Source organism: Lutjanus erythropterus, chromosome 20 (assembly GCF_056507025.1).
Source record: "Lutjanus erythropterus isolate fLutEry1 chromosome 20, fLutEry1.hap2, whole genome shotgun sequence".
Lineage (NCBI taxonomy): Eukaryota > Metazoa > Chordata > Actinopteri > Lutjaniformes > Lutjanidae > Lutjanus > Lutjanus erythropterus.
The window spans coordinates 1,653,158-1,680,444 of record NC_139336.1 but is presented as its reverse complement, the minus strand read 5'-3'; the positions used below and the strand labels follow the sequence as shown (position 1 = coordinate 1,680,444).

The window sequence follows — 27,287 nt, the reverse complement described above, 5'->3', positions numbered from 1 at the left end:
ACACTGACCAAGAAGAAACAGAGTTAAATAATTTCTGGTTATTAGGTCATAGATACATGTACAAATGGAAATGTTCCAACTGAAAATTTAAATGAAAGACCTTAAATCTAAACAAAAAAGTACAACAAAAGGGATACCTGAAAAGGGAAATAAGGTGCAAATTCAGTTTTTGCTCTTGTCTGTGCAGTTTACTGTTTCACTCCTGAGCTGTGCAGCATGTATGAGGGGATGACTATCTGTGGCCTAATGCTCACTAACAGCAGGAAATGATCCTCTATGACAAACTGGCAGCACAGGGAACAGAGGGCAGCATCTGCAAACAGGAGGTCCATCTAGTGCTCCACATGATGAGTCAGTGTTTACAGAGTCCACTGCAACTCACATCCTGGTCTCCTCCGGTGGTCGATTCATGTAGTCCTGAAGGGCCTGATGTAAAGGCAGCCACTTCTTTATTGAAGCTTTGAGAGCTACAATCCACCTGTAAAGAAAAAAAATAGTTTTATACAACCTTATAAATGTATTATAATGTCTTATGAATGTGCTAATCATGCATTATAGACATGATCTTTTTTTTTCTTTAAAGCATTTAAAGCACTACTTCATCAAGAAGCTTTCAAAGTGTCAGCTTTCAGACCTGACAGTTTTTGATCCTCAGACACATTCTGGTCAGTACCAAGTAACTAAGTATTGAAGTGTAATGTCCAGCCTAAAATATAATGTGCAGCCAGTGTCACAGAGGGAGGAAAGTGGGGAAAACCTCTCAAAAACTATTTTTATATACTACACATTTCTTATGCCGCATACGTTTTGTGCTTCAGGTAACTGACGGGAGAAGTTTAGTTAAGGTACATGTTTGTGATGGAAAACTGGAGAAGGCGGACGAAACTCTCACAAACACTCCCCACACTGAACAACCCTCCCTGAGCCCGGACCTTCCTGCTGTGAGGCACCAGTGAACCACTGAACAGAGAGACACACAATCACTGCCTGGATTGTGTTTACCAGCAAATTTTATACAGTGTTTCTGGTTGATTGGACACTCAAAGTGATTTACAACTGCATGTCACACAGCCAAGGAGAACAATTTGCAGTTTAGTATCATGCCCGTGAACACTTTGACAGGCAGGCTAGAGGAAGCACTGACCTTCTGATTAGTAGATGACCTACTGTACCTCCTCAGCCACAGCCATCGTTAATGAACATGTATTAAGTCCAAGAGATGTCACATTCTTATAGGTTATAGCTGAAATTGTCAGTAGGTCAGATCAGGATGGTTGGTGGGTGTACAAGGCACAGAAGTTTGTGACTTGCTTTAATATTTTTCATCTTTCTTTAACTATAACTTCAGGGATAGTTTAATTCCCAAAAATCAAAATTCAGTCATTATCTACTTGCCCTCATGTCGATTGAAGGTCTAGTTTAGTTTTTTAGTCCACAAAACTCTGCTGAAGTTTCACAGAAAAACAGTGTTGCAGAATCTTCCAAACAATGGAAGTGAATGATGACCAGTTTTCAAATGTAAGAAAACAACAGAATAAAAACATAAAGCCTTCGTACTACTCATCTGGTGTAATCCAAGTCTCCTAAAGCCCCAACATGCCAAGTTGGCTAAAAATGTATTTACGCCATTATTTGCACCATGTTTTTAGCCTGAATCTTCATTGTAGATCCTTAGCTTGGAGCCACAGTCACGTGCACACTGTCTCAACTGGGTGTGTGTTGTGACGGTATGCAAACGGCATGTCAGGACTTTAGAAGACTTGGATTTTTTAGAATTATTGTTATTATTATTATTTTGTTTTTCTGTTGTTTTTTTACATTTGAAAACTGGTCACCATTCACTTCCATTGTTTGGAAGATTCTGCAACACTGTTTTCCTGTGAAACTCTAGCAGTGTTTTGTAGACTAACAAAGTAAACACGACCCTCAATCAGCATGCGGGCGAGTAGATAATGACTGAATATTAATTTTTGCTGCCCTCTATCCCTTCAATCAAGTGCTTTGAACACCTAAATAGAGACTTACCAACATTAATAAAGCTTTAGTTTCCAGAGAAATCAAGTATGTTAAGCCTGAACACTGTGATTTTGCAGATCAGGTCATTGCAAATGTGTCCTCATTGTGTTGCTAAAACGTGATTCATTAATGCTTCTCACAAATCATATTTTAAGATGCAAGTTAGTTGTACATTTACATAATTTCCTGGATATTTTGGCTTTGCTCAGGATGTGATCAGATTTCAGGTGATGCTGGCAGTGCTGCTAAGCAAATGTGATGTGTCATTAAAAGCAAGGAATCCTACAGTATACCAATTACAACCACCATCTTAGTATTGCCCGTTTTTTACTGTCTAAAAACACCAGGCACTCTTCTGAAAGCACTCAGCTGGGAGCGCATAGTGTTTTGGAGGGGTAACATTATTTTAGCTGAGGCCCCTTGGTTGCTATGATACCAAATCTCTGAGAAAGTAACAGCTGGTTTATTGTGTTGCTAATACCTAATTTCCCAGATAGTTTGTGTTATCAACACATACTGAATGTGAAAAAACATCTGCTCAAGGTAGAGTAGCCTACATACTTGCTCTGGCCTCTGCCCTGGATGAGGGGAATGCTGAGGCATGCTGGCACAGCATCTTATTTAAAGTTGAACATTTTTTAATTCTCTGCAACCACAAAAAATGCTTAACACTCAGTAGAGCAGTCATTCCCAAAGAGTGAGTATTGGCTATTGGCTGATGAAAGGTTTGGATATGAATTCAAATTGTACTCAGTACTCAACTATAAATTTAAAAGTAACTATATAGTTTCCACCTTGTAATGCATACTTAAGTATGTGTAAAAGTACAGACTTGAAAATCTACTCAGAAAAGTACAAGTGCCCAAAAATCTACTTAATTACAGTAATTTCAGTATTTGTAATTAGTCCCCCCACCCTCTCAGGTCAGTACATCACAATATATGTTTGGCCCATGGAAAAAGCAAGTGTACCAGAGTGAGACATCACTGTGGAGCTAGACATCATACAAGACAAATGAAAAATCAAAAACCACAACACAGATCTCACAGGTTCTTAAAAACTAAGGTTCTAGAACAGTACGCAATTAAGTTCCTCACCGCTTGTTCTCATTAGGATTTTCAGCACAGAAGTAGAACGTCTTGAACTCATCAGATGGAGGTTTCAGCTCAATGGTGGATTTCTTTGATCCGTAGGGCTGCTCTCGCACTGTGTACCCCTGAAGGTAGATCCCACCTGAACACACAGAGGATCATGTGCACAGGTCAATAAGTAGCTGAGAATTTTTACATTTAACTGTCATCATTATGGAAGTTCAATGAAGAACTGGCTGAGAGAAAACAATGGTCCAATAAAAATAGGTCAGGAAATAGATGTGAAAAGCAGATGCACTCATGTGTCAACACTGACTTGTAGTTTCACAAGTGACTCAAAGCCCAGTCTCCAGGAGAAAGTTCTGTGTTCAACCCATCCATCCACCACAACATACCATCTACAGACACTTTAATAGTGGTCTGGTGTAAATAGCCAAATATGTCTAATAAAATTAGAAAACTAGAAGAAGTCACTCAGTAGAGTCAGGCAACCTGACAACAACATTCACATGCAACCCATCTGTAATCACCAACATTTCAATTAATAAGATTGCTATTTAATAACTTATGTTTTCTTAATTGACCCTTCACTAAGCTCCACCTCTAAAGAGCAACTGTCCAATCATTGCTTAGCAACCATGACTAGGGCTGTCAAGCTTTGTATTTCTCTCCATGTTTAAGGTGTGCCGGAGGCTCTGAGAAGAGGGATACTCTGTTTTCATAAGTCTGGATGGTGACGTCTTTTTTGTGGTTTCTCAAAGACATGAAACACGTGGGGAATGGATTAAAGTCTGTCTTCATCTGCTCTAACATGAGCTGCAAACGTTAGCATGTCTGTGATGTGACCCATCGCATGATCTCCTCTACTTTACGCCCAGCAGAGATAATAAATTTAACACAGATGTATATGTATATGAAAGAAAAACTATTAAATTAAATTACAGTAACTATTGAAAATGTTGGTGGTTACAAAGGGTTTACATCTGAATATTGTTCTCAGGTTGCTGCAAAAATCTGCACTCTACTGAGTAACCTCTTCTAGTTATGATGATGTATATTTAGAAACGTAGAATATGACAAATTATCATAGTTTAGGATTCCAACATCATTTATATTTTCTGTGATGTAAATCTACTGTATTCATTCCATATACTGTCTGAAAATCCTATTTTCATGGACACTGCCACCTCTTGCTCACCTTTACTCACAGTAAAGAAGCAGTGTGGTTGTGCAGTATTCAACATTTGTAAACTGTTGATGAATCAAATGACTATGTAGAATGTGAAATGTGTTTCTTGTAGAAAATTATCAACCACTCTGCAGTTCCCTTCAGCTTTGCAGAGTCTACCAGCCTCTTTTAGCCCATTGTTTCCCGCCACACAAACTCTGCTATCATTAATTTTGTTTCCAGCAGTAGGCAGCTGTCTCAATGAAAAACTAGCTGTTGAAGACAGCTATTTACAGTGGAGAACAGTGACTATTAGAGCTGGGACTTCACACCAAAACGAAAAAAAAAAAAGAAAAGCTGGAATAAGCAGCAGGCAGCAAGCAGTTTGTGACATATGTTTGTAGTGTGTAGTTTCCACACACAAAACACCCAGTAGAGGGCAGCAAACATCACATAATGACAATGATAGTTTGTGTTTGATATTAAGAGCTGTAATAATCTATATGAATCATTCTGAGTTTCTTATTTCTCTGTTTCAGTAACACACACACACAGTTACATATAGCATAGACAACACAGCTCTGTCTGCTGTGTTGCACTGATGGAAGGAGCTTTCAAAAAGAAGATTCAAGTGTCTGAAAATTGTTTTCTAACAGATTCGGGGACGAGCGCAATTTCAGTCTCCAAAGCAACACAGTCCTTTGCAGATGTTCAGCTACGCTGTGCTATCAAGCTAACCACCTAGCAACAGCATCAGTCTCATCTGCTTCATCTCCAGAGATATCTCTGTCCTTCAGGGAGGCCTAGGGATTGTTTTTAGTCCCACCCACTGTCAATCAAAATTGGTTAATTCACATGTCACTTTCTAAACAAACACACAGGCTGTGGTCTTCTGTCCCACTGATGAAGTCCTAACCAATGAGTGAGCCAGATCTAACCTTTCTTTGCCTAGAGACAACAACAAATAAAATCTGATTGGATAACTCTATTTTGCTGTTTTCAGGACAACCCTTTAATTTCTGAAGCAAAGCTGATAGAAAATGAGGTTGAAATTAGAATTGGAAGAGAAAAACCTACTAATGAAATGAAAAACCTAAATATTACCTCTTGAGCAGGTGGAGACCAAACAAAATGTTAGACTTAAATCCATCAGGTGAATCAGCTGTTTGCTAACACATTTATTGTAACATTTACTGTAACATCTATCTATCTATCTATCTATCTATCTATCTATCTATCTATCTATCTATCTATCTATCTATCTATCTATCTATCTATATATATATATTTTTTTTTTTTTTACTTGATGCATGTCATCAGTCTAAGTGAGCAAAACAGGGGAAATTGTTTTTTGGCAGTTTTAATGCCTCCTCATATTCTTTTTTAAACATATTACTGTGCCTGCACCCTAAAAATATTTCAAGAAATCTTCTTTGAAAATCACACAACCACTGCAATAAACAACTATCAGTCAGGCAAAACATGAAACATGATGACTTCCATACCACGTGCATGAGTTGCACGGATGCCACTGTACAGGGAGATGCAGCCATCCTTCAGAATGCAGTAGTGCTGAACCCACATGTCCTTGCTTTTGTCCATTTTATGAAGCAATCCCAGACACTCAGGGTTCTTCACAGCCAGCGGGGGCAGATTAGAGTTGTGTCTGGTGACATCCACCCACACGTGGTTCTGAAACATGAGAGGTAATTGAGAAGATTAGTGTTAGCTGGAGAGCTATATATGACAGTTGTGATAAGCCAATGTTGAGCAACAGCCTGACTCATTCATTCTAATCCACCTCTCAGACTAATATTACAGTCAAAACAAGCATTAAAAATGTTATACGAATGTCCACTACATTTATGGTTACATTAGATTTAACATTATTGTCATTGCAGAGTACAAGACAACAAAATGCAATTTCACATCCAACTACAAGTGCAAAAAGCAGAAGATGCATCTTGGGTTGTCCAACCAGTTGTATAACCCAAAATCAGATACTGTAGGTGTGACCAGCCCTGTAATGTAGACTGTATGAGCATGTGCAGCAGTTACATTAAGTGGTGCAGGTGCACAGTAATTCTAATTGTAGACATGATACAGAATGAACAGCAGGAGGTAAGATAAGAATACAGCGTATAAAACCATAATGTGTAGGTATAAGAATACAGATTTGGATGTTACCTGTGTGATGGGATGAATAGCTTTCTCCATAGCTTCCAGCCACCTACAATGACAAAAATACAGATTAAACACAGATGAAACCACTGTTGAAAGTGCACTTAATTCTTATTTCTTCTTATGTCTCATCTCTTGAAATATTTACACATGTTTTTTAAGTCAGCATTTAAATTCAGCTTTAAATAAAAATAAAAGCAGATACACAGAAACATACTTGAAACCACTTTGGATTAGAAAGTTCTTATCTGTTTTATACCTTTTCATCTCCTGGTTGGAGGTGGCGCAGAAGAAGTACAGTCGGTTACCAGACTGAGGGCGGCATTTGAACACAAAGGGTTTTCCCAGGGAAATATCTGGTCCCACCTCAGCCCCCTCCAGCTTTACTGCTGATAGAGCCCGTCTCTTGCCTTCATCCTGTAATGAACATGAGCTCATGTCAAAAGGACACTTCTTGTTCCATTGCTGTGTGGACGGATGTTTTTTAGCAACTAATAACACATGATGATGACGAGCGCTCCTTGCTCACCCGTTTGTGTCTGTAGTAGTAAAGGCAGCAGTCATGTGTGAGCACAAACCACCTCTTCCTCCAGCCTTTAATCAGACCAGACTGGGTACGCTTGTGAAGATAACCACGACATGCTGGTCTGGGGGTATTGGGACTACGAGCAATGTCTGACCCAATGGTCAACGTTAGAAGATCTGGACCTACAATATAATTTAATGAACATCCAGTTAAGTATAACACAATTAAAAGTCATACAGTACTTGCATCACCTCAAACCCATGCAACATGTTCCTATCTTTAATCAATCATTCTGCTAATCTCACAGTGCTGCAACATTGTCTTTCACTCAACATAAAAGTGTGGATCCATGATCAGACGTGAAGCAGCCTACCTTGCCTGGCCAAATCTGCAGCCTCAGAGTGTGGAATGCTGGTGACATCAGTTCCGTTGACAGCGAGTACGTAGTCTCCCACCATCAACCCTGCTTCCTCAGCAGCCCCATCTGAAAAATCACAGAGCTTCACTTACCAACCCAAATCTAGACAGACTAACACACGCCATCCTTGGAGAGCAAATAGCTTCCACTGGTTGCCTGGCAACTTCACAGTGGCGACGAGGAAATCTAGGAAATCACTGCACCCAGCCATTAGGTTCAAATCTCATGGTGAGTTGGAACATGTTGTATCTATAGCTGCGTTCTGTGCCACAGTATACACAAACAGTATTCCTGCTCCCTGCACAGGGAATGTCAGTGAAGTGAACTCCCCTTGACAAAATTCCTACATTTGGAACACAAACAAATACTCAAGTTATTGTAATGAGGTTTTTTGGGGGTACTTGTACTTTTCTGAGTAGATTTTTTTCCAAGTCTGTACTTTTACTTGTACTTAAGTATTTTTCACAACATGTAATGTACTTAGTTACTTTCAAAATCATGATTGAGTACAAGTTCAATTAATAACCAAACCTGTCATCTGTCAAACGTACCTGCTAGAGCAAACGAAACCTAAGCCTGCTGATTCGTCTGGCTCCCAGGCCAGTCAATCATAGCTTCAAAACCAGATTTGCCACAGTTTTAAAGTAGTCTAAATACATGGATACCAACGACTCAGAGAAACTAAACCTCTAATTTCAGGGACAAGTCAGTTTACTTACTTGTGTCGACCTCTGTAACCACAATGGGTTTAGAAAACTGTATTCGAAAGCCCCAGGGATACTCTCCTGTCCCTTTGCTGATCTTGACAGTCCTCTCACGAGCTGAAAAGAAGGGGAAAATTTAATTTAGTTCAGAAAAATATGTTTTTTTTCAGTTCACTGTAAATGTATAACCTCTGCATACACTGCTTAAAGCAAGTGCTGATTTTTCATTGAAGAAGACCTTTGAACTGAGATTCAAAATGACTTTATCCCATGACATAAATTGAAAAGAGTTGATTTTCCTGTAAAATTATGACGATCTCCAACTTACTTGAGACAGCTCGAGTTCTGGTGTTGAGGCTGGGAGGAATGGCCCCTGAGTCTACATCATCTCCCTGGTAAATCCATGCTGAAGAGTGGAAAGTCTCAGTATAAAAGCCTCTGTCTTCATTGTCTCCAACTGACATGTCCATAGAGCGAGTCTCCTCTGATACTAGACAAAATTACAGGAGAGCACACACATGATACAGTGCAGTACATATAAGGTGCTACCAGTAAGACATTTGAAGCAAAGAATAAGACTTGCATGTATGACAGAATTAAATTCATTATACTTAATAAAAATAGAAACACTTTGTTTTTTGCTCCCATTTTTCACAAGTTGAAGTAAAAGATCTAAGACTTATTTCTTTCAAATTATTTTCTCAAATTTGTTCAAATCTGTGGAGTGAGCCCTTCACTTTTGCAAAGATAGTCCTGTGTGTCTTGGACTGGCCACATTAAAATGTGCAGTTTTATCACAACCCAGTGCCATAGATGTCACAAGTTGTTACAATTCCTGCCAATATCCAACAACTTAACACTGCACTGCACTGCATGAGGCAAAGGGGAGTCACTGGTCACACCTGACGCTGACTGGTCACCAGTGGCTTCTTGTTATTGTTTTAGCTTTACTGCTGAGACATGTATCACTTATGACAGAGATATACTTGCAGGGTTTGGAAAATATTGGATTGGATGAATATTAATTGGATTAAAGAGCAGTGGACCCTTTACATTGTGAGGCAGTTGGATTCCCAGAGAATCCATCTTAGCAGGCTCCAAGCTATCCATTTGTGTCCACACCAGAGGTGGTGCGAGCCAATCAGTGTCCTAGGAATCACTACTGGCAGCTATGGGCATGGTTTCAGGTGTGTCATTTCCATGAACAGCGAGAGGCATCCATGGAAACGACTTGTCTCAAGCAAACAATGGCGGCTCCTGAAGAGGTTAGCATAGATTCTGTGATAGCATCAGTTATATCTGAACTTCACTGAAAGAAGAGCAAAGAAGGACGCTGAAGGTTTTTCTCCATGGAAAAGCTGTTTGCACTCTTCTAGCCAGCTTTGGTTTGGTCAGTTGATCTGATTGGTTGAAGTTAGCCTGTGTTTGATGTGAGACTCGGGCTGACCAAACAGCGAGAAACCAGAGACTGTTGTGCCCACATAGAGAGACCTGCTCCACTGCATCCTGGATTAGACTGTGTTGCACCTGATGGGCAAAAGTCTGTGGACTATGTTTTCACTTCCATGATGCTTGGTGCTCAAATACAGTCACAGTTGATGGACAATGTTTCCCAGATGTTGAACTTTTAATGTGAAGATGTCGACCATATTATCATCACCATCATGTTGCTGCTGTTTAAATTCAGCCTGATGCAAATTCAGAAAATGCACTACAGAATTATTTCCTGGGTGTGCATGAATATATGTATTTATTTTGTTTTATATTTGCACCCTATTCCATTCTGAATTTAATTACCTGTATGTTGCATGTGTGTATTATGAAAGAACTACAACTATAAGTTTGTTGTACAAGCCTGTATTGTATAATGATAATAAATATCCTTGAATGCTTGAATCTTTTTTCAAGATCAAACTGCACATTTTAGAGTGGCCTTTTATTGTGACAAGTCCGAGGAAAATCTCCAGTACACATGGATTGATCAATGAGCTCATTGCCCAATCAAGTGATAGGATCTAGACCCTATGGGTTTGCTAATAAGGGACAGGTTCAAGTCAGCTTCAGACAGAATTTTGTCGAGCTTGGGCCTTTTGGGGCTCAACTTTTCAGGCCCAATTAAAGTTCTAGTAGGATCCTCTGTAAATAAGTGCAAGTGCCACCACGACTCTCCTTGCCATTCAAATTGTGGCACTTAGTCATTTTAACAAATGTATAGTGATGGTTATTTAATACATCCACCCTTGACTGTTAGAAATATGACCAACCTCAGGCCTGAAGTTACCTGATTCCTCTGTGATGTCACTAGTGATGGAGCTTCCTCCAGCAGAGCTCCACTGTTTACTCTCCTTGAAGAGTTTCCTCCTCTTGGCCCAGTGGTCACAGCTGCTGCTGTCTGACTCTTTATGAGCCACTGGCTTCAGATGCTCTTTGGCCTCTAAGGAAGCTGGAAATGATGACAAACAGTCACAATAGGTGAGTTTCATAGAAATATTTACTTGTTCATTATTTATTTGAAAGCATCTCACAAACAGTGTAACTTACATCTGGATACGATCTGTTTTTCTGCCTGGTCAGTTTTACTGAGCCGCTCCTTTGAGTGGCTGTCTGAGTCTGTAGAGCCTTTGGCAGGTCTGACTGCAGGTTTGTCTGAGTCCTCTGTACTCCTTCGTCTTGTTTCCATCTGCAGATCATTTGTCTCCTCAAGTTTCAGTTGAATCTCTTCTGTAAGTTCGTTTGTGTTCAATGAATCAACATCAATGTCCTGAGGCGACATGCAGGGTTTTTCCACAGAACTGCTCTGTGACGATCTTGGATCCATCTGCAGGAATCTTTGCTCGAGTTCACCAACAGTTATTGTCATGACTGAGGACTTACTGTGCTTGCGTGAAACAGATGCTAGATCCTCTTGGCTCGCATTTTCCACCCTGCTGTTCTGGAACAATATGACAGGATGGCTCTGTAGCATCTGTTCCTCTGAGCCGCTGCAGGATGGAGGGATGACTTGGATAGCGAGGGCTCTTCGACTGAGCTCCTCTGTTAGGGGTTCTGGGCTGTGATATTCTACTTCCCCCATCTCTTGGTCAAATCCACTGTCTGCTACTTCACTTTGTTCAACTTTATATCCACAGTCATCAGTGTCCAGACTTTCTATGTCCTTGAAAAAACTCTGTTTTAAGTCTATGCTGTGTTGTCTGAGACCTTTAGGATGATATCTGCTGCTGCTTTGTCTTCGACATTGTTCAGTGAACACATCGTCGGGATTTTCCTCAGAGCTGGTCATATAGAACGGACTGAGCAATGACTGCTTTCCATTTGAGAGAAGTTTGGAACTCCCCTTCCGTTGTGAAGAATTTCCTATTCCACTTGCAGAAATATTTCCCAGCCCTTCAGTTTGGAGAGGAAATGAGCTCATGATAAAGGAGGAAAAAGATTCACTGTAGGGCAGCAGAAGGTCTTCGTGCATTAATCCAAGACCCTCTGACATCCCAGGAAATGTTTGGCGGCGTCTTTTCTTTGGTAATAAACATGCTCTGTGTTCAACAGTACCAATACTGTTGTTTCTAATCCAGGATCTTCTCTTCTGATAGTTGATGAAGTCTTTGGTGAAGCTGGACCTGTTGGTGGACACTGAGGGTCTCATGAGGGTGGGCTCAAAGTGGTCAGATTCTGATAACTGATCGAATGAAGGTGACAGAACTGCTCTTTCCTCTGCTTCGACAGAAAATGGGCATCCAGACTCTTCATCTGGTGTCTGATGGAATTCACTTTGCTGTTTGTCAGCAGGACTAGAAGCACCAATTTGACAGGAGGCCAGGTCATGTGTCAGGTCCTCTACAGAGTTATGTTTGATGTCTGCAAACTCTTGGGGTGGTGGAATATCCCAGAATTGATCAGAACTGAAGCTTTTCTGAAAATATTTCCTCTTCCCTTGAGGTTTGATATTATATAATGGATGTTTTCCCAACATAAAGTCTGTTGGTATTTGTTGTTTCCAGCAGTGAGAGTAGCTTGAATTGTCCCATATTGTTGTTGGACTGACAGATTTGGAATGATTGTCTGTTTGTTCACTCATGCTGCCAAATGTGAATGTGTAATTTGTGTTTTGTGAATGCTGCTCAGACGACTCGTTGTTTGGTATCCATGTCTTCTCACATTTACTATTAAGGAATGTCTGAGCACAGCCCTGCTCATTCATGAAAACAAACGTGGTCTTGATGCCAGAATTATTTTGTTGTAGAATCTCTTGAATTTCCAGTTTCACGTGTGATCCAGAGCAATTGATCTTCATGATGTTAGTAACTGGTGTTGATGAATGGGTTGGATCCTCACATAAAGGTTCATGTGACTGCTGGAACAGGATCTTTGGAGACGAATAATCCATGTCATTGACGGACACCGACGTCACTATCTTCACTCCTTTCTCTTTGTCCTCTGTTGTTTTCGTATAAATACTCCGTTGGTTTGGAAATGAGTTGAGATGACAATCTTGCTTAAACTTTTTTTCCTTGGGTGGAGCATTGTTGTCTTTGTCCTCATCTTCAGATCCGGACAGAGCATTTTCCTTTCGGAGAGAGTCCGTCTCACCTTTTTCAACAATATCATCTTTGTAGCTGTTACTTTTGTTCTGCTTGTGAAAGATGTACGGTGAGACACTTTCTGAAAATGCAAGACAAAAAACTTTTTGTTTAATAGTTTCACATAATGGGACCACTTATATCTCCAGAATATTTAGGGATTTAAATATTTTTAACATTTTGACATTAATTGAAATTTAGACTTGAATATTTCTTTAGATTTAAGATGGGAACCAGGATAAAGACACCATGAGATGATATACATTTCAAGTTTTTCAATAGACTATACATATCACAATTTCCATACATATTGCAACATTAAAGGAGTAGTTCTGATTATTTGAAGTTGACTTGTATGAGGTAGTTATCCATAGTCAGTGTATAACCTACAAAAGATGGTGGTTGACATGCCCCCAGTTTAAGTGTATGCTATATTTAGAATATTTCCAGCACTTAACCTTGCCATCAGAAAAACTTTTTCTGACAGGAAACCACTGTTATATAAGCCAAATATTGCTCGCCAGTGTTGTAGTCAAGACCACCTAATCATGACCAAGTCAAGACCAGGACCCAGGCAGGATGAGACCGAGTTAAGAACAAGTGCTGTTACATTTCTAGCTCTCTCACCCAGATGGTGTGTAGTGTTTACAGTTACATTTTACAATTTTACACTTTCATTTTGCAGACAGTTTCATCCAATGTGACGTGCATCTGAGAGCTGATGCAACACAAGCAAGGATCTAGTCAGGAGAGAACAACACAAGGAAGTTCCATGAAGCAAAATTCAAGTCTGATAGGACCTAGGCACCTACAGGCAGTGGCAATGCATAGAGTACATAAGATACATTGGATTTTTATTTCGTTTTTAAGGATATCTTGTGCAGTCAATCAACTGCAAAGATGCTCACAAAAGAGCTGAGTCTTCAGTCTTTTCTTAAAGACTGAGAGGGACTCTGCTGATTGAAGTTAGGTAGCTCATCCAATTTTTATGTTGGAGCTATGAGCTGACACTGATGTAATGTACCTTTATATTAGCTAAATAGCTTTATATCGTCTGCCTCGTCATTATTTATCACAAGCAAAAACATGACATAGCTAGCTAACTTTGCTAGCATCACCAAAGCTTAGCTTACCTTTCTTTCTGCTGATAAAAGTTTTACGAGGTTCCAGCTATCTCAGTAAGCATTTTATTACAGACTTTACACACTGCTGTGTGTTTTCTGTATCAGAAATCTGTTTACAGATGAACTCTTTATGGTTTAAGTAGACAAATGGTATTACAGAAGATCTGGCTCACATCTCCTCTCAGACAACCACAGTTTCGTCTCCTACATTCACTGTGAATGTGAGATAGAGACTTTAAAAAAGTGATCTTGAGACCAAGACAATAACAAGAACAACAACACAACACAACACAACACAACACAATCTCGCTCCAAAGCCCCCAAACTCAATCTCACCTCGCAGAAGATGGGAGTTACTGGTGTACTGCTGCCTTGATTACTTAGTAGGTTTGTGTTATTAGTGTGACTTTGGATTCACTAAAGTTACACTGAATATGGATAAGTATCTCATACACCCCCACCTACAAAATCTGACCTATCCCTTTAATATATGAATCAACATATAAATGATTTATAGATGCATTCATTAAGCTGTTAGAAATCCATATAAATGCACCGCCAATTAAAATCAGGCCCAAGAAAAGCCCATCACATATACAGTATCTCACAAAAATGAGTACACTCCTCACATTTCTGCAAATATTTAATTATATCTTTTCATGGCACTGAAGAAATGACACTTTGATACAATGTAAAGTAGTCAGTGTACAGCTTGTATAACAGTGTAAATTTACTGTCCCCTCAAAATAACTCAACACACAGCCATTAATGTCTAAACCGCTGGCAACAAAAGTGAGTACACCCCTAGGTGAAAATGTCCAAATTGGGCCCAAAGTGTCAATATTTTGTGTGGCCACCATTATTTTCCAGCACTTCCTTACTCCTTTTGGGCGTGGAGTTCACCAGAGCTTCACAGGTTGCCACTGGAATCCTCTTCCACTCCTTCATGATGACATCACGGGGCTGGTGGATGTTAGAGACCTTGCGCTCCTCCACCTTCCGTTTGAAGATGCCCCACAGATGCTCTATAGGGTTTAGGTCTGGAGACATGCTTGGCCAGTCCATCTCCTTTACCCTCAGCTTCTTTAGTAAGGCAGTGGTTGTCTTGGAGGTGTGTTTGGGGTCGTTAACATGTTGGAATACTGCCCTGTGGCCCAGTTTCTGAAGGGAGGGGATCATGCTCTGCTTCAGTATGTCACAGTACATGTTGGCATTCATGGTTCCCTCAATGAACTGTAGCTCCCCAGTGCCGGCAGCACTCATGCAGCCCCAGACCATGACACTCCCACCACAATGCTTGACTGTAGGCAAGACACACTTGTCTTTGTACTCCTCACCTGGTTGCCGCCACACACGCTTGACACCATCTGAACCAAATAAGTTTATCTTGGTCTCATCAGACCACAGGACATGGTTCCAGTAATCCATGTCCTTAGTCTGCTTGTCTTTAGCAAACTGTTTGCGGGCTTTCATGTGCATCATCTTTAGAAGAGGCTTCCTTCTGGGATGACAGTGTGCGGCGTATAGTCTGAGCACTGACAGGCTGACACCCCACCCCTTCAACCTCTGCAGCAATGCTGGCAGCACTCATACTTCTATTTTCCAAAGACAACCTCTGGATATGACGCTGAGCATGTGCACTCAACTTCTTTGGTCGACCATGGCGAGGCCTGTTCTGAGTGGAACCTGTCCTGTTAAACCGCTGAACGGTCTTGGCCACCGTGCTGCAGCTCCGTTTCAGGGTGTTAGCCTAGGCCATTCATGATCAGCTTGATCAGGGTGTTGTCAGGCTTCTGAAGAGGCTTGATGATGAGCTGATCATTTGAATCAGGTGTGTTGGAGCAGGAAAACATCTAAAACATGCAGGACAGGGGTCCCTGAGGACCAGGGTTGGGGAACACTGGCCTAGGCCATCTTTATGTAGAGCAACAATTCTTTTTTTCAGATCCTCAGAGAGTTCTTTGCCGTGAGGTGCCATGTTGAACTTCCAGTGACCAGTATGAGAGAGTGTGAGAGTGATAACACCAAATTTAACACACCTGCTCCCCATTCACACCTGAGATCTTGTAACACTAACGAGTCACATGACACCAGGGAGGGAAAATAGCTAATTGGGCCCAATTTGGACATTTTCACCTAGGGGTGTACTCAGTTTTGTTGCCAGTGGTTTAGACATTAATGGCTGTGTGTTGAGTTATTTTGAGGGGACAGTAAATTTACACGGTTATACAAGCTGTACACTGACTGCTTTACATTGTATCAAAGTGTCATTTCTTCAGTGTTTTCCCATGAAAAGATATAATTTAATATTTACAGAAATGTGAGGGGTGTACCCACTTTTGTGAGATACTGTACAGTATATACAACATCCAAACATAAAGTCTGTTGCTCGCTGATAAAAAAAAAAAGGAAAAGAATACATAGCAAATTCATATTTATTATAGAAAAAAAGTCAAAAGTATTTTGCTGCACACACAAAAAGTGCAGATGAACTGGACCAACACATCAGCACACTTTTAATAAATCAATGCAGAGGTGATCCGTGTGCAGTTTTTTAAACTTTACTAAGCGAGTTTTGGGTTGGTTTCAATTCCTGGCACCAAATAGGTGGTGTGCATGTTAGGTTCTATGCAACATATTTTACCAGAATTAAATATGTGGCTGTCAATGCCATCTGCAACACAGCATGAGGCCACAGTGTCAGTGATGGTGTGGAGGGCCAGTGCGCTTCTTAATGTCTGGAAGGGCCACCCTCAAAAGAGGAGTGAAAAGCCTACTGTCATAGACCAGGGTGATGAACTGCAGGGGTGGAAGTAACTAACTGCAATTACTCAAAGTACTATGGGGGGGGGGTGGGGGGGGTACTTGTACTTTTATGAGTAGATTTTCAAGTCTGTACTTTACTTGTACTTAAGTATGCATGACACCATATCTACTTAGTTACCTTCAATCATAGTTGAGTACTGAGTACAATTTGAATCAATATCCAAACCTTTCATCTGCATTTTAATAGCCAATCAGGTGATCTGATCAGAAATGAGCCAATGAAAACAAAGACATATGGAGGAAAAAGTTAACAGTGCAGCAGCACAGGTTTGAAATAAGGATGATAATGATTAATCATTAATCAATTAATCACCATCAAGAATTTAATCAATTAAAACTGTATCTATGAATATTGAATCTATAGTTTCTAAATGTCAGTAACTGCACCTCATTCAACATTGTTTTGTCTGGTGGAGACATTTGATGAAGAAGGAAAATAAAACTGAAAATGACAAACCAAAACAGAAAAAAAAAAAAATGAAAATGAGAAAGAAAAGTAAAACAAACAAAGAAAGAAACAAACATGTTTTGTATCTTACACATTATTAATGATTAATTGATTGTCAGTATTTTCAACTATCAGTTAAAGAAAACCAAAAATTTGTGACCTGAGTTTGTAGAGGTGACTGTGAGCACTGAGCAGAACATAGAGGATGCTGGGAGTCATTTAGACTGAAGATTTGAAGAAACAGAAACCTCTTTGATTAAATGCTGCTATTAATAATTTATTAAACATCAATGTTTAAAAAGTAACTAATACTCTGAATAGTTTTTAAGACAAGTACTTTGTACTTTTACTTAAGTATTTTTCACCAGAACTCGTAATTGAGTAAAATTTCAGTAATGTAACAGTCCCTGTGCTTGAGTACAGATTTTCAGTACTCTGTCCACCACTGATAAATTGTTGAGTTGCATTAAGGTGAACACATTAAAAGTTACAGAAGTAGTTGAGTGAAGAAAGACAAAAGAGAGCTGGGGAGGCAAGTTTAATCTGTCTAACCTCTCACCTCAGCACCCCCGGCCCATCAGGTTTTAATAGTAGAATACTGATAGTTTGAGGGCCTATTAAATACCAAAAATAATGCAAGTCTGCAAAATTATTATGGCAAGCCCATTCATCTTCCTTGATTGTGGTCAGTAGACACTAAGATTACACCATCCACATTACAAAGTCACTTACCAGTAATGTATAATTTCAATTTCGTAATTGGCCAACCCATTGCACAGACTGATCATGACCCTTGCTGCAATGCAATACAACATCAGCCCACAATGCTCAATCACATCTGGATACAACCCTATAACACTGTAGACAACAGTTGCCCCCTGTCCTAAGACACTGGCTCCAAACACTGCAAATAATACTGTGGATCAGCTCTATTCTGACTGGCAATACTGAGAACAGACCAGTCCACAGCCAAAACCAGTCCTCTATTGTTGCAAGAGATGAGTATAGACCTAATCAGTCTCTTTCTGTCCTCAGAGTTTTTGGTGAATTTGGCTGTGACATCTTTTATGTGCCATGATGGGACATCCAGTGGTGGAAAGAGTACTGAAAATCTTTTCATAAGTAAAAATACTGGTGTTAGAAAAATACGTATGTTAAAGTACAAAGTATTTGTCACACAAACAACTCAGAGTATTAATTACTTTTAAACTGTTAGTTTAATATATTATCAGTAGGGGTTTCTGTCTCTCCAAATCTTTAGTTGTAATTTTGCCTATCTCCTCCTTGTTTTTTTCATTTTAAGTTCAATAAGTTTCTTTATTAAACAAATGGCTCTACCAGACAAAACAATGTCAAATGAGGTGCAGTTACTGCCATGAGTACTGATTAAATAATAGGGCTGAAACTAATTATTATCATCACGGATTAATCTGCTGATTATTTTCTCAATTAATCAATTATTCATCGATTTGTGGTTTGGTCTATAAAACTGCTGTTGTCCAAAGCCACAATTAATGTTTTAAATGTCTTGTTTTGTCCAGAACACAATAATATTCAGTTTCCTGTCAGAGAGGAGTAAAGAAACCAGAAAATATTCATATTTAAGAAACTGAAATCAGAGAATTTGGACTGTTTTCATAAAAAAAAAAAAAAAAAAGATTTAAAAAAAATAGTTAATTGATTATCAAAATAGTTGCAAATTAATTTCTTTATTGATTAATTGTTGCAACTCTACTAAATATCCATGAAAACATTTTCAATTAATTAAATTCTTAATTGGGATTAATCAATTATGATTATCATTAATCATTAACATCATTACTCCAAACTTGCTGTGCTGCAGCATTTTGTTTTGGTTTATGTTTGTATCTCATAGTTTTCATTGATCTGTTTCTGACCTGATTACCTGATTGGCAACAAAAATGCAACTAAAAAGTTTGGATATAAATTCAAATTGTACGTAAAAGTGCTCAACTATGATTTTAAAAGTAACTAAGTAGTTTACATAGTGTAATACATACTTAAGCACAAGTAAAAGTACAGACTTGAAAATCTACTCATAAAGGTACAAGTATCCAAAAAAAAGTACTTAATTACAGTAATTTGAGTATTTGTAATTAGTTACTCCCACCCCTGGGGACATGTAATCATTAGTCATTAATTCAGATTATTTATTTACATTTCTTTCATCAAATAAAACTGAAAAATGTTGAATTGTTGCTGGAGTAATGTGAATGCAGACTGGGGCCAGTGTGGACAACAGTGATGAGCCAAACATGCTTATAATCATATAAAACCTTGTATATTAAATCCAGTGTTTAGTCGCCATCACGAGTGTGAAGTCCAAACATTGGCACACTGTTTGCATGTGTGGGGAAAAATGTGACTCAGCTAAGCACAAGATTAACCTCACCTACACCCTCCCTCCTCTCCACCCAAAGCCCCAACTCACGTTTACTGCTGCTGGAGCTCTTCCTCCTGCTGTTCCTCCTCCTCCCCCTCTTGCTCATTCTTAAATCCACTCCAGCCTCACATCAACTGAGACACAACACAAAGAAAGTAAGGAGGTTTTTACCTTCATAAACTTTATAGTTTTTTTAAACGTAAACTTCAACACACATACTGTATGTCAGGTTACACACTGAGTGAATCTTTGGACCTCAATTTGCAATGAATTCTGGGATACAGTGAAGCATTTCACTGGAAGAAAGGGACAACTTGGTATCACTGCCAGAGTGTGTAATATGATTTGCCAGACCACAATGACAGCATCACGTTTTGCTCCACGTTTTGCCACATTTGATCAAGTTAACAAAAACACATACAACATCCAGTTAGACTTTCAAAATAAACCTTGCTGAGAAACATTTCAGGTGATGATCAGATTTAGGCAATAAAATACCTTGGCTAGGTTTTGGGAAACATCATGGTTTGGGTTAAAATAACTACTTCCTGAAAGGACCAGTGGGTAGGATTTAGTGACATCTAGCAGTCAGTTTGCAGATTGCAAACACCTTGTCTCACTTTCCATTTCCAAGTATGCAGGAAGAAACCTATGAAAAAAAGACTTGAAAGTTTGTATCTAGAGCAGCTGTTTGGTTTGTACGTTCTGGGCTGCTGTGGAAACATGGCAGCCTCCATGTAAGAAGACCCTGCTTCCTCTGTTGATATAAATGGATCATTCTTCAAGGGACAGTTCACCCAAAATGAACATTCAATCATTATCTACTGACCCTCATGCCAATTGAAGGTCAGGTTTAGTTTTTTAGTCCACAAAACACTGTTGGAGTTTCACAGGTAAACAGAGTTGCAGAATCTCCTAAACAATGGAAGTGAATAGTGACAAGTTTTCAAACATAAAAAAACACTTGAAAAAAAACAAAAACAAAAACAGAAAATGCCTTCATATTGCTGGTCTGGTGGTGTTACATCTCGTTAAGTCCAACATGCTGTTTGTACACCATCACACCACACACACACAGTTCAGACAGTGTGCATGTGCATGTGACAGTAAAGATTCAGGCTAATGTTATTTACATGGTGTAAATATTTTTTTTTTTAGTCAGCTTGGCATGTTGGGGCTTTAGGAGACTTGGATTACACCAGATGAGCAGTATGGAAGCATTTTATTTTTATTCTGTTGTTTTTTACCATTGAAAACTGGTCACCATTCAATTCCATTGTTTGGGAGATTCTGCAACATTGTTTTCCTGTAAAACTCCAGCAATGCTTTTGTACACTTATGAAAACATTCTTACAAATGTTATATTCCATTTCTGCCATATTCTGCCAATAGATCCCCCTAAATCTGACACAGTGGACCTTTAAAACAAACAACTTTGACTACTGGCTCACACAAGAACTAAACTCTAGTCTCCTGTGTGAAAATCCAGTGTTTTACCCATATATCCACCCTGACCTCATACCTCAGTGGACTTTTTCGCTGTTTATACTACATGCAGCCTCATACACGAATGTACTTTTCATGCCCAGATGAGACAAAACGTGACACTGACATGATATCTTCTAGAGCAGTCATTCCCGAACACTGGGTCAGGACCCCCAGGTGGATGACCGGAGATTTTATTTGAGATCTCAAATAAATAAAAGATTATTTGAAGACATTTTAAAATTTATATTTGCAGTGCACATTTCATAAAGCATTTAAAATGTGTGTACTGATTATTCTGACAAAATGCACTTATTTTGCCTTCTTTATGAAGTAAAATAAAATGTCCTATGTTGTTTTCATGATGACATAAATGGATTTAGTTCTCATTTCGTAAGTTAACATGTGTATATATTTTCAATAAAGCATCAAGATAATATGAGGTGATACGGAAATAGCAGTAAAAAGGAATATTCATTTATGCACAACGATTAATATGACTTGAGTCACAACGGTTTGGCCTTTTTAAAAGTGGGTGCCCAGGAAAAAAGTTTGGGAAACACTGTTCTAGTGGATTGGCAAAGACAAGGACATGCCAATGAGGAAAGCTTACTGTCTGTGCTTCAGATACACTGCAGTGAGCGTCCACTTGTCTGGCAGCCATCTTCTATCTGGACATTTCCACAGTACTGATCAGGAAGAAATATTGAAGTTATTTAAAGGTAAAAATATTATTATGACATTTCAAACTCATTTTGTGCCCAAAGCTGAGCTGCTGTCCTCAAACTGACATTTTGTTGCCGTGTCCATCACACACATGTCCTGCTCGTGCCAGCAGATCCAACAGATCCCTCATTAAGAAACTAGATTTATTCTGTCTGAATGAACTCAAGATATAAATAGATCAAACTGAAAAATATCTTCATGTCAAATAATTACAAAAATATTGACACTTTTTTTTCTTATCAGTGACACATTGGAAAAAAAAGATTTCTAAATCACAATAGTCAATAAACTGATATATACATAAATACACATTTCTTCACAAAGCCAAATAAAGAGCTGGTTTACCTGTTGGTGTCAGGTCCTGCAGGCTGCTATCAAACCTTTAAAGTGTCAGTATGAAGAATCCAGGCAGGCAGACGGTCTGTGAGCAGCTGCTGTGTTTCCACACCATCTACATTGTCTGTGCGTCTCAGACTGCTCCACTTCTTATTGTTTCTATTCTCAACCTAAAGCAGCTTATTACGTTTAATCTCATGAGCCACCGCTGATGTCAGTGTGAGGCTTGTTTATTCAGAGGCCATCCTGCATCACCTGCAAATGAGGACAATCAAAATAAAAACATGAGATGTTGTAGCTGGATATTTGAATGTCTTCAAATGGTAAATGGCTGCATTGACAGGAAATAGCACTTTAAAATTTCCCTCACAATTACTCACACAGACGATGTAAGGTACTGGCTGGACCATCTTAAGCCTTTTGGGGTTCAGTGTCCTGCTCAAGGCTCACTTCAACATGCAGATGACCCACTGATGACCTGTCCTGAACCACAGTCACTCTTTCTCTTTGTTGCTTAATAAATTCTTCAAAAGATTACTTGATTATCAAAATACCAATTAATAAACCATCTCACTGTTCACCTGATGGATAGGAAATGTGGCAACACATCTACATGTGAAAAAACAAAGTTGCCTAGAGGAAAAGTCATTAACTTTGTCACTGATTAAATAAATTAAAATTGGGGCGGCCCTATAGCTCAGTTGGTAGGGCATCTGCCCCATGTACTGAGGCTGTTGGTCCTCTGCAGCAGCCACTGGTTCCAATAAAGTCAAACAAAAAAAAAAGAAAAAAAAAAAAAAAAAAAGAATTGAAATTGGGAAAATTGCTTTTGCCTGATAAAGATCTCATGTATGTGCAGATCTTTGTATTTGTTGTAATCACCAGTTTTGGTTTGGGTTGGGTCAGGCTGTATTCCTAACATATTTCTTGGGCTTACATTGGGTTTGGGCTGTATTATTATTGTTACTGTTATTATCATGCTTCTTCTTCTTTTTTCTATTATTATTGTTATTATGAGTAGTGTTTTTTTTCCCTTCTCCCCAGTTTTGTCATTACTAATTCAAATTCCATCCATGTATTGTCCCTGCCAACCTCTACTGTTTGGTACATAGAGGGAAGCTTGTTAAAGGAATAGTTCACCCGAAATTGAAAATTCAGTCATTATCTCCTCACCCTCATGCTGACTGAAGGTCGGGTTTAGTTTTTTAGTCCACAAAACACTGCTGGAGTTTCACAGGAAAACAGTGTTGCAGAATCTCCCAAACAATGGAAGTGAATGGTGACCAGTTTTCAAACATAAAAAACACAACACAATAAAAACATAAAATGCCTCCATACTACTCATCTGGTGTAATCCAAATCTTCTAAAGCCCCAACACGCCAAGCTGACCAAAACAAACAAAACAAAACTTGGAGCCATGTTTACGTGCACATACAATGCCTATTAAATGTATTCACCCCCCTCTTATTGCTTCTATAATGGAATCATGGTCAATATAATTTAACTTTTTTGCCAGAAAAAACAAAAAAAAAGAACAAAAAAACTCTTTAATATCAGAGTGAAAACAGATTTCTACAAAGTAATGTCAATTAAATAAAAATATGGAATGTAAAATAAGTGATTGCATAAATATTCACCCCCTTCAAGTCAGAATTTAGTAGATGCACCTTTGGCTGAAATCACAGCACTGAGTCTGTGTGGGTAGGTCTCAGTCAGGCTTGCACATCTAGACACTGCAATTTTACTCTTCTTTATTTATTTGCAAAACTGCTCAAGCTCTGTCAGGCTGCACGAAGATCGGGCATGAACAGCCCTTTTCAAGTCCAGCCACAAATTCTCTACTGGATTGAGGTCTAGGCTTTGACTCGGCCACTCCAGAACATTCACCTTCCATCCATCCATTCATCCATTTTCAACCGTTTATCCAAAATCAGGTCATGGGGGTAACAGTTCCAGCAGGGGATCCTAGACATCCCGTTCCCCAGCTACATTAGCCAGCTCTGAAAGGGGGATCCCGAGGCCTTCCCAGGCCAGGGCAGAGATATAATCCCTCCACCTAGTCCTTGGTCTGCCCCGTGGCCTCCTTCCAGCTGGACATGCCCGAACCACCTCAGCTGGCTCCTGTCTACGCAAAGGAGCAGCAGCTCTACTCTGAGTTCCTAATGGATGACTGAGCTGCTCATTCTATCCCTAAGGGATATGCCAGTCACCCTTCTGAGAAAACCCAGTTCGGCCGCTTGTATCCACGATCTCGTTCTTTCGGTCATGACCCGTCCTTCATGACCATAGGTGAGAGTAGGAACGAAGATTGACTGGTAGATCGAGAGCTTCACCTTCTGGCTAAGCTCTCTTTTGGTCACAACAGTGCAGTAAAGTGAACGCAATACCGCTCCTGCTGCTCCTATTCTCCAGCCCATCTCACACTCACTCGAGAACAAGACCCCTGAGATACCCTCACTTGGAGTAAGGACTCATCCCAGCTCCTTCTCGTTTGGATGTGAACTGATCCAGTGAGTGCTGGAGGTCACAGGCCGATGATGCCATCAGAACCACATCATCTGCAAAAAGCAGCTTTGCAATCCTCAGGCCATCGAACTGCACGTCCTCCCCCCAGTGACTGCACCTTGATATCCTGTCCATGAAAGTCATGAACAGAATTGGTGATAAGGTGCAGCCCTGACGGAGCAGAAAAGAGTCAGAAATTATATCGACCATGATTCCATTTATAAAAGCATCAAAAAGCAAAAACATCTACGAGGATTAATACTTTTTATAGGCACTGAACATGTTGTGATAGTGTGCAAACAAAAACTATTCAGAGCATTAGGTACTGTTTAATCGACATTTAATGAATTATCAGTAGCAGCACTCAATCAAATCTTCAATCTAAATGACAAATTTTCTGTTCTGCTCAGTGGTCAGTCACCTTTCCAAACTTCATTTTCAGTTTTTCAGTTTTTTTTTTTTTTTTTGTCATTCTAATTGTCCTTACTCAGTAAATGAGGTGCAAGTACCATAATTTCCAGACAACTGACTAAATATCAGTTAATATGTTTTTAATTGGTCCCATTCCTAACAGCAATAAATCAGTGAATAATTGCTAACAAACCAATTCCAAACCTGTGCCTGTGCAGTTTTTTGGGGGGGGTTCATCCATATGTCCTGGATTTCACTTGACTGTTTGTGATCAGATCACCTGACTGGCTGCAAAAATGCAGATGAAAGGTTTGAATATTCATTCAAGTTGTAACTAAGTAAATTACATTATGTCATAAATACATAGGTACAAGTAAAAGTACAGACTTGAAAATCTACTCACAAAAGTGCAAATACCCCCCCAAAAAACCTACTTAATTAGAGTAATTTGAATGTTTGTAATTAGTTAATACCACCCCTGGTATCCAGTGTCTTTTAAGACACATGAAGACCCTTATTAGTCTCAAGACTCATTCATGTTCAGAGTTGTCTCTCTAGAGCAGCTACCTGATCATACATCCAGGATTAGTTCTCACCACCAATGTCACTGATACTTTCTCTCTGTGACATTTCCATCATTACTATATTTCTTACCTCATTAAATTGAGCAGATGCTCAAACTGGTTTTAAACTCTGCTTCCATTGTTGTCTCATATGGAAGATTGATTTTAAAATGCCTACATAAAAACAAAGTAAACAAAAATAAAGTGAATCACACAAAATCAAATCACAGCACAGAAAACAAAGTGAAGATGTGTTGTCCAGCAGAGGGCAGCACAGACTTGCCAACACTGACAGCATGCAATCATTAGAAGTGCAAGGGGCCAGTTCAGGAAGTGTGCAACCATGTTGGCAGAGGAGGCAAATGTCCCTCCACCCTGTCCTGAGCCCAGATAATGTAATGCTCAGTGATTTAAAAAACAAGTTAAACATTTTTTATAAATCAATTCTAAATAACACGGGCAAGAATTGGGCAAATGTGCTGAAAATATCAGGTCCTTGTAAGAACCCATGCTGCTGTGTTTTGCACAAGCTGGAGACGAAAGCATGAATGAGAGTTTATGCACAAACTCTCATTACACACTATATAAAAAAGAATGATCTGATCTTGGTAATACTCCTGATTGGACCAATAGCTGATTTAATGATATTGCTAAAATGTTTATAGAAGTTCAGATCCAAATCAAAGATTACAAGCAGATTTCTGGCCTCACTGGTGCTCTGCAGATCCAGAGAGTCTAACATGTAACTTACACAATTCCTGTGTGCGCTTAATATTTGTTCAACATTAGAAGTTACTGAACATAAAGGATCTTATGGCTGTAAGAGAAGTTATGAGGTGAGGTTTGGAAGATTTATTGACAAATAGATTTGTGTATGATCAGCATAAAAATGGAATGCAATACTGGAGTTGCAGATAACTTGACCCACAGCTAACATGTACATACAAAACAGTAAAGGGCCAGAAAAAGACCCTTGAAGAACACTGTGGGTGATACTTAAAGCAGTCCAGAGCAGTCCCAGTCATGAGTACCTAGTTCTCTAGCTAATCAATTAATGTGTCATGATCAGCTGTATGAAACACAGCTGAATAGGAGGTGATAGACCTAAACTCAAGTAATTTTATAATGCAAGCTCTAATTGATCACATATTTAGTAAGACAGTGGGCAGAGGGTTCATCCACGTCTGAAAAACAGAAAGTGAATATACTGATGCACTGAAGAAACACATTAAATTTCTTTTATTTATGGAGTGCGTCATAATATCTGTCAATGTAACCACTATTGCAGAAAAATATTTTTTTACAAGAATCCAGTTCATGTGTGGGAGATTAAGTATATGAAAAATGTTGGGTGCCTTCACACTAGCAGTTTGTTTACTGTACATGGAGGTTCTGTGTGTCGAGCATAGGGGCACATTCAACAGTTTGTGGGACATCAGTTACACAAACATGGTTTAAACATGGGGATAAATGTGCACAGTCTCTCAGTAACAGTGACAGCAACAGCTGTGTAAGCAAAAAACAGAGGGATACAGAGGAAAGTTCAACCTCTGCACCAATCATTAATTTTTTGAAGTCCATCTGTTGTCACAAAAGGTCATCCAGCAAACTCAACAGCCAAACAGCACCACCTGGCTCAGAGTGTGAAGAACTCTGAAGGCTGATAAATACATGCTTAAGACAGGTATTGTGTGAAAAGTAATTACTCATCCAACCGAGTGGTCCAATCCAACAAACCTCCAGGACACTGTGATGCTTTGCAGACACTTTATTACACAAA

General features: G+C 39.3%; 1 protein-coding gene across 1 annotated transcript; it reads right to left on the bottom strand.

The window, feature by feature from the left end:
- pdzph1 (PDZ and pleckstrin homology domains 1) lies at positions 1 to 22,166 on the bottom strand. Its single transcript, XM_084745906.1, has 14 exons — positions 22,037 to 22,166; positions 21,579 to 21,654; positions 19,529 to 19,614; positions 10,646 to 12,760; positions 10,386 to 10,547; positions 8,433 to 8,594; positions 8,120 to 8,221; positions 7,356 to 7,466; positions 6,986 to 7,164; positions 6,716 to 6,873; positions 6,463 to 6,505; positions 5,781 to 5,967; positions 3,114 to 3,249; positions 1 to 478 (listed from the first exon to the last, which is right to left on the bottom strand). The coding sequence occupies exons 3-14, from the start codon at positions 19,584 to 19,586 to the stop codon at positions 379 to 381; spliced, it is 3,513 nt and encodes a 1,170-aa protein (XP_084602032.1). The 5' UTR covers positions 19,587 to 19,614; positions 21,579 to 21,654; positions 22,037 to 22,166; the 3' UTR covers positions 1 to 378.
- Between the last annotated feature and the right edge of the window lie 5,121 nt (positions 22,167 to 27,287).

Coding starts and splice junctions, on each gene's coding strand:
- pdzph1 (XM_084745906.1), bottom strand. CDS start 19,586: ATGAGCAAGAGGGGGAGGAGGAGGAACAGCAGGAGGAAGAGCTCCAGC. Junction 12,761..19,528: donor GAGCTCCAGCAGCAGTAAAC/GTGAGTTGGGGC, acceptor TTGCATTTTCAG/AAAGTGTCTCACCGTACATC. Junction 10,548..10,645: donor AAAACAGATCGTATCCAGAT/GTAAGTTACACT, acceptor CATCATTTCCAG/CTTCCTTAGAGGCCAAAGAG.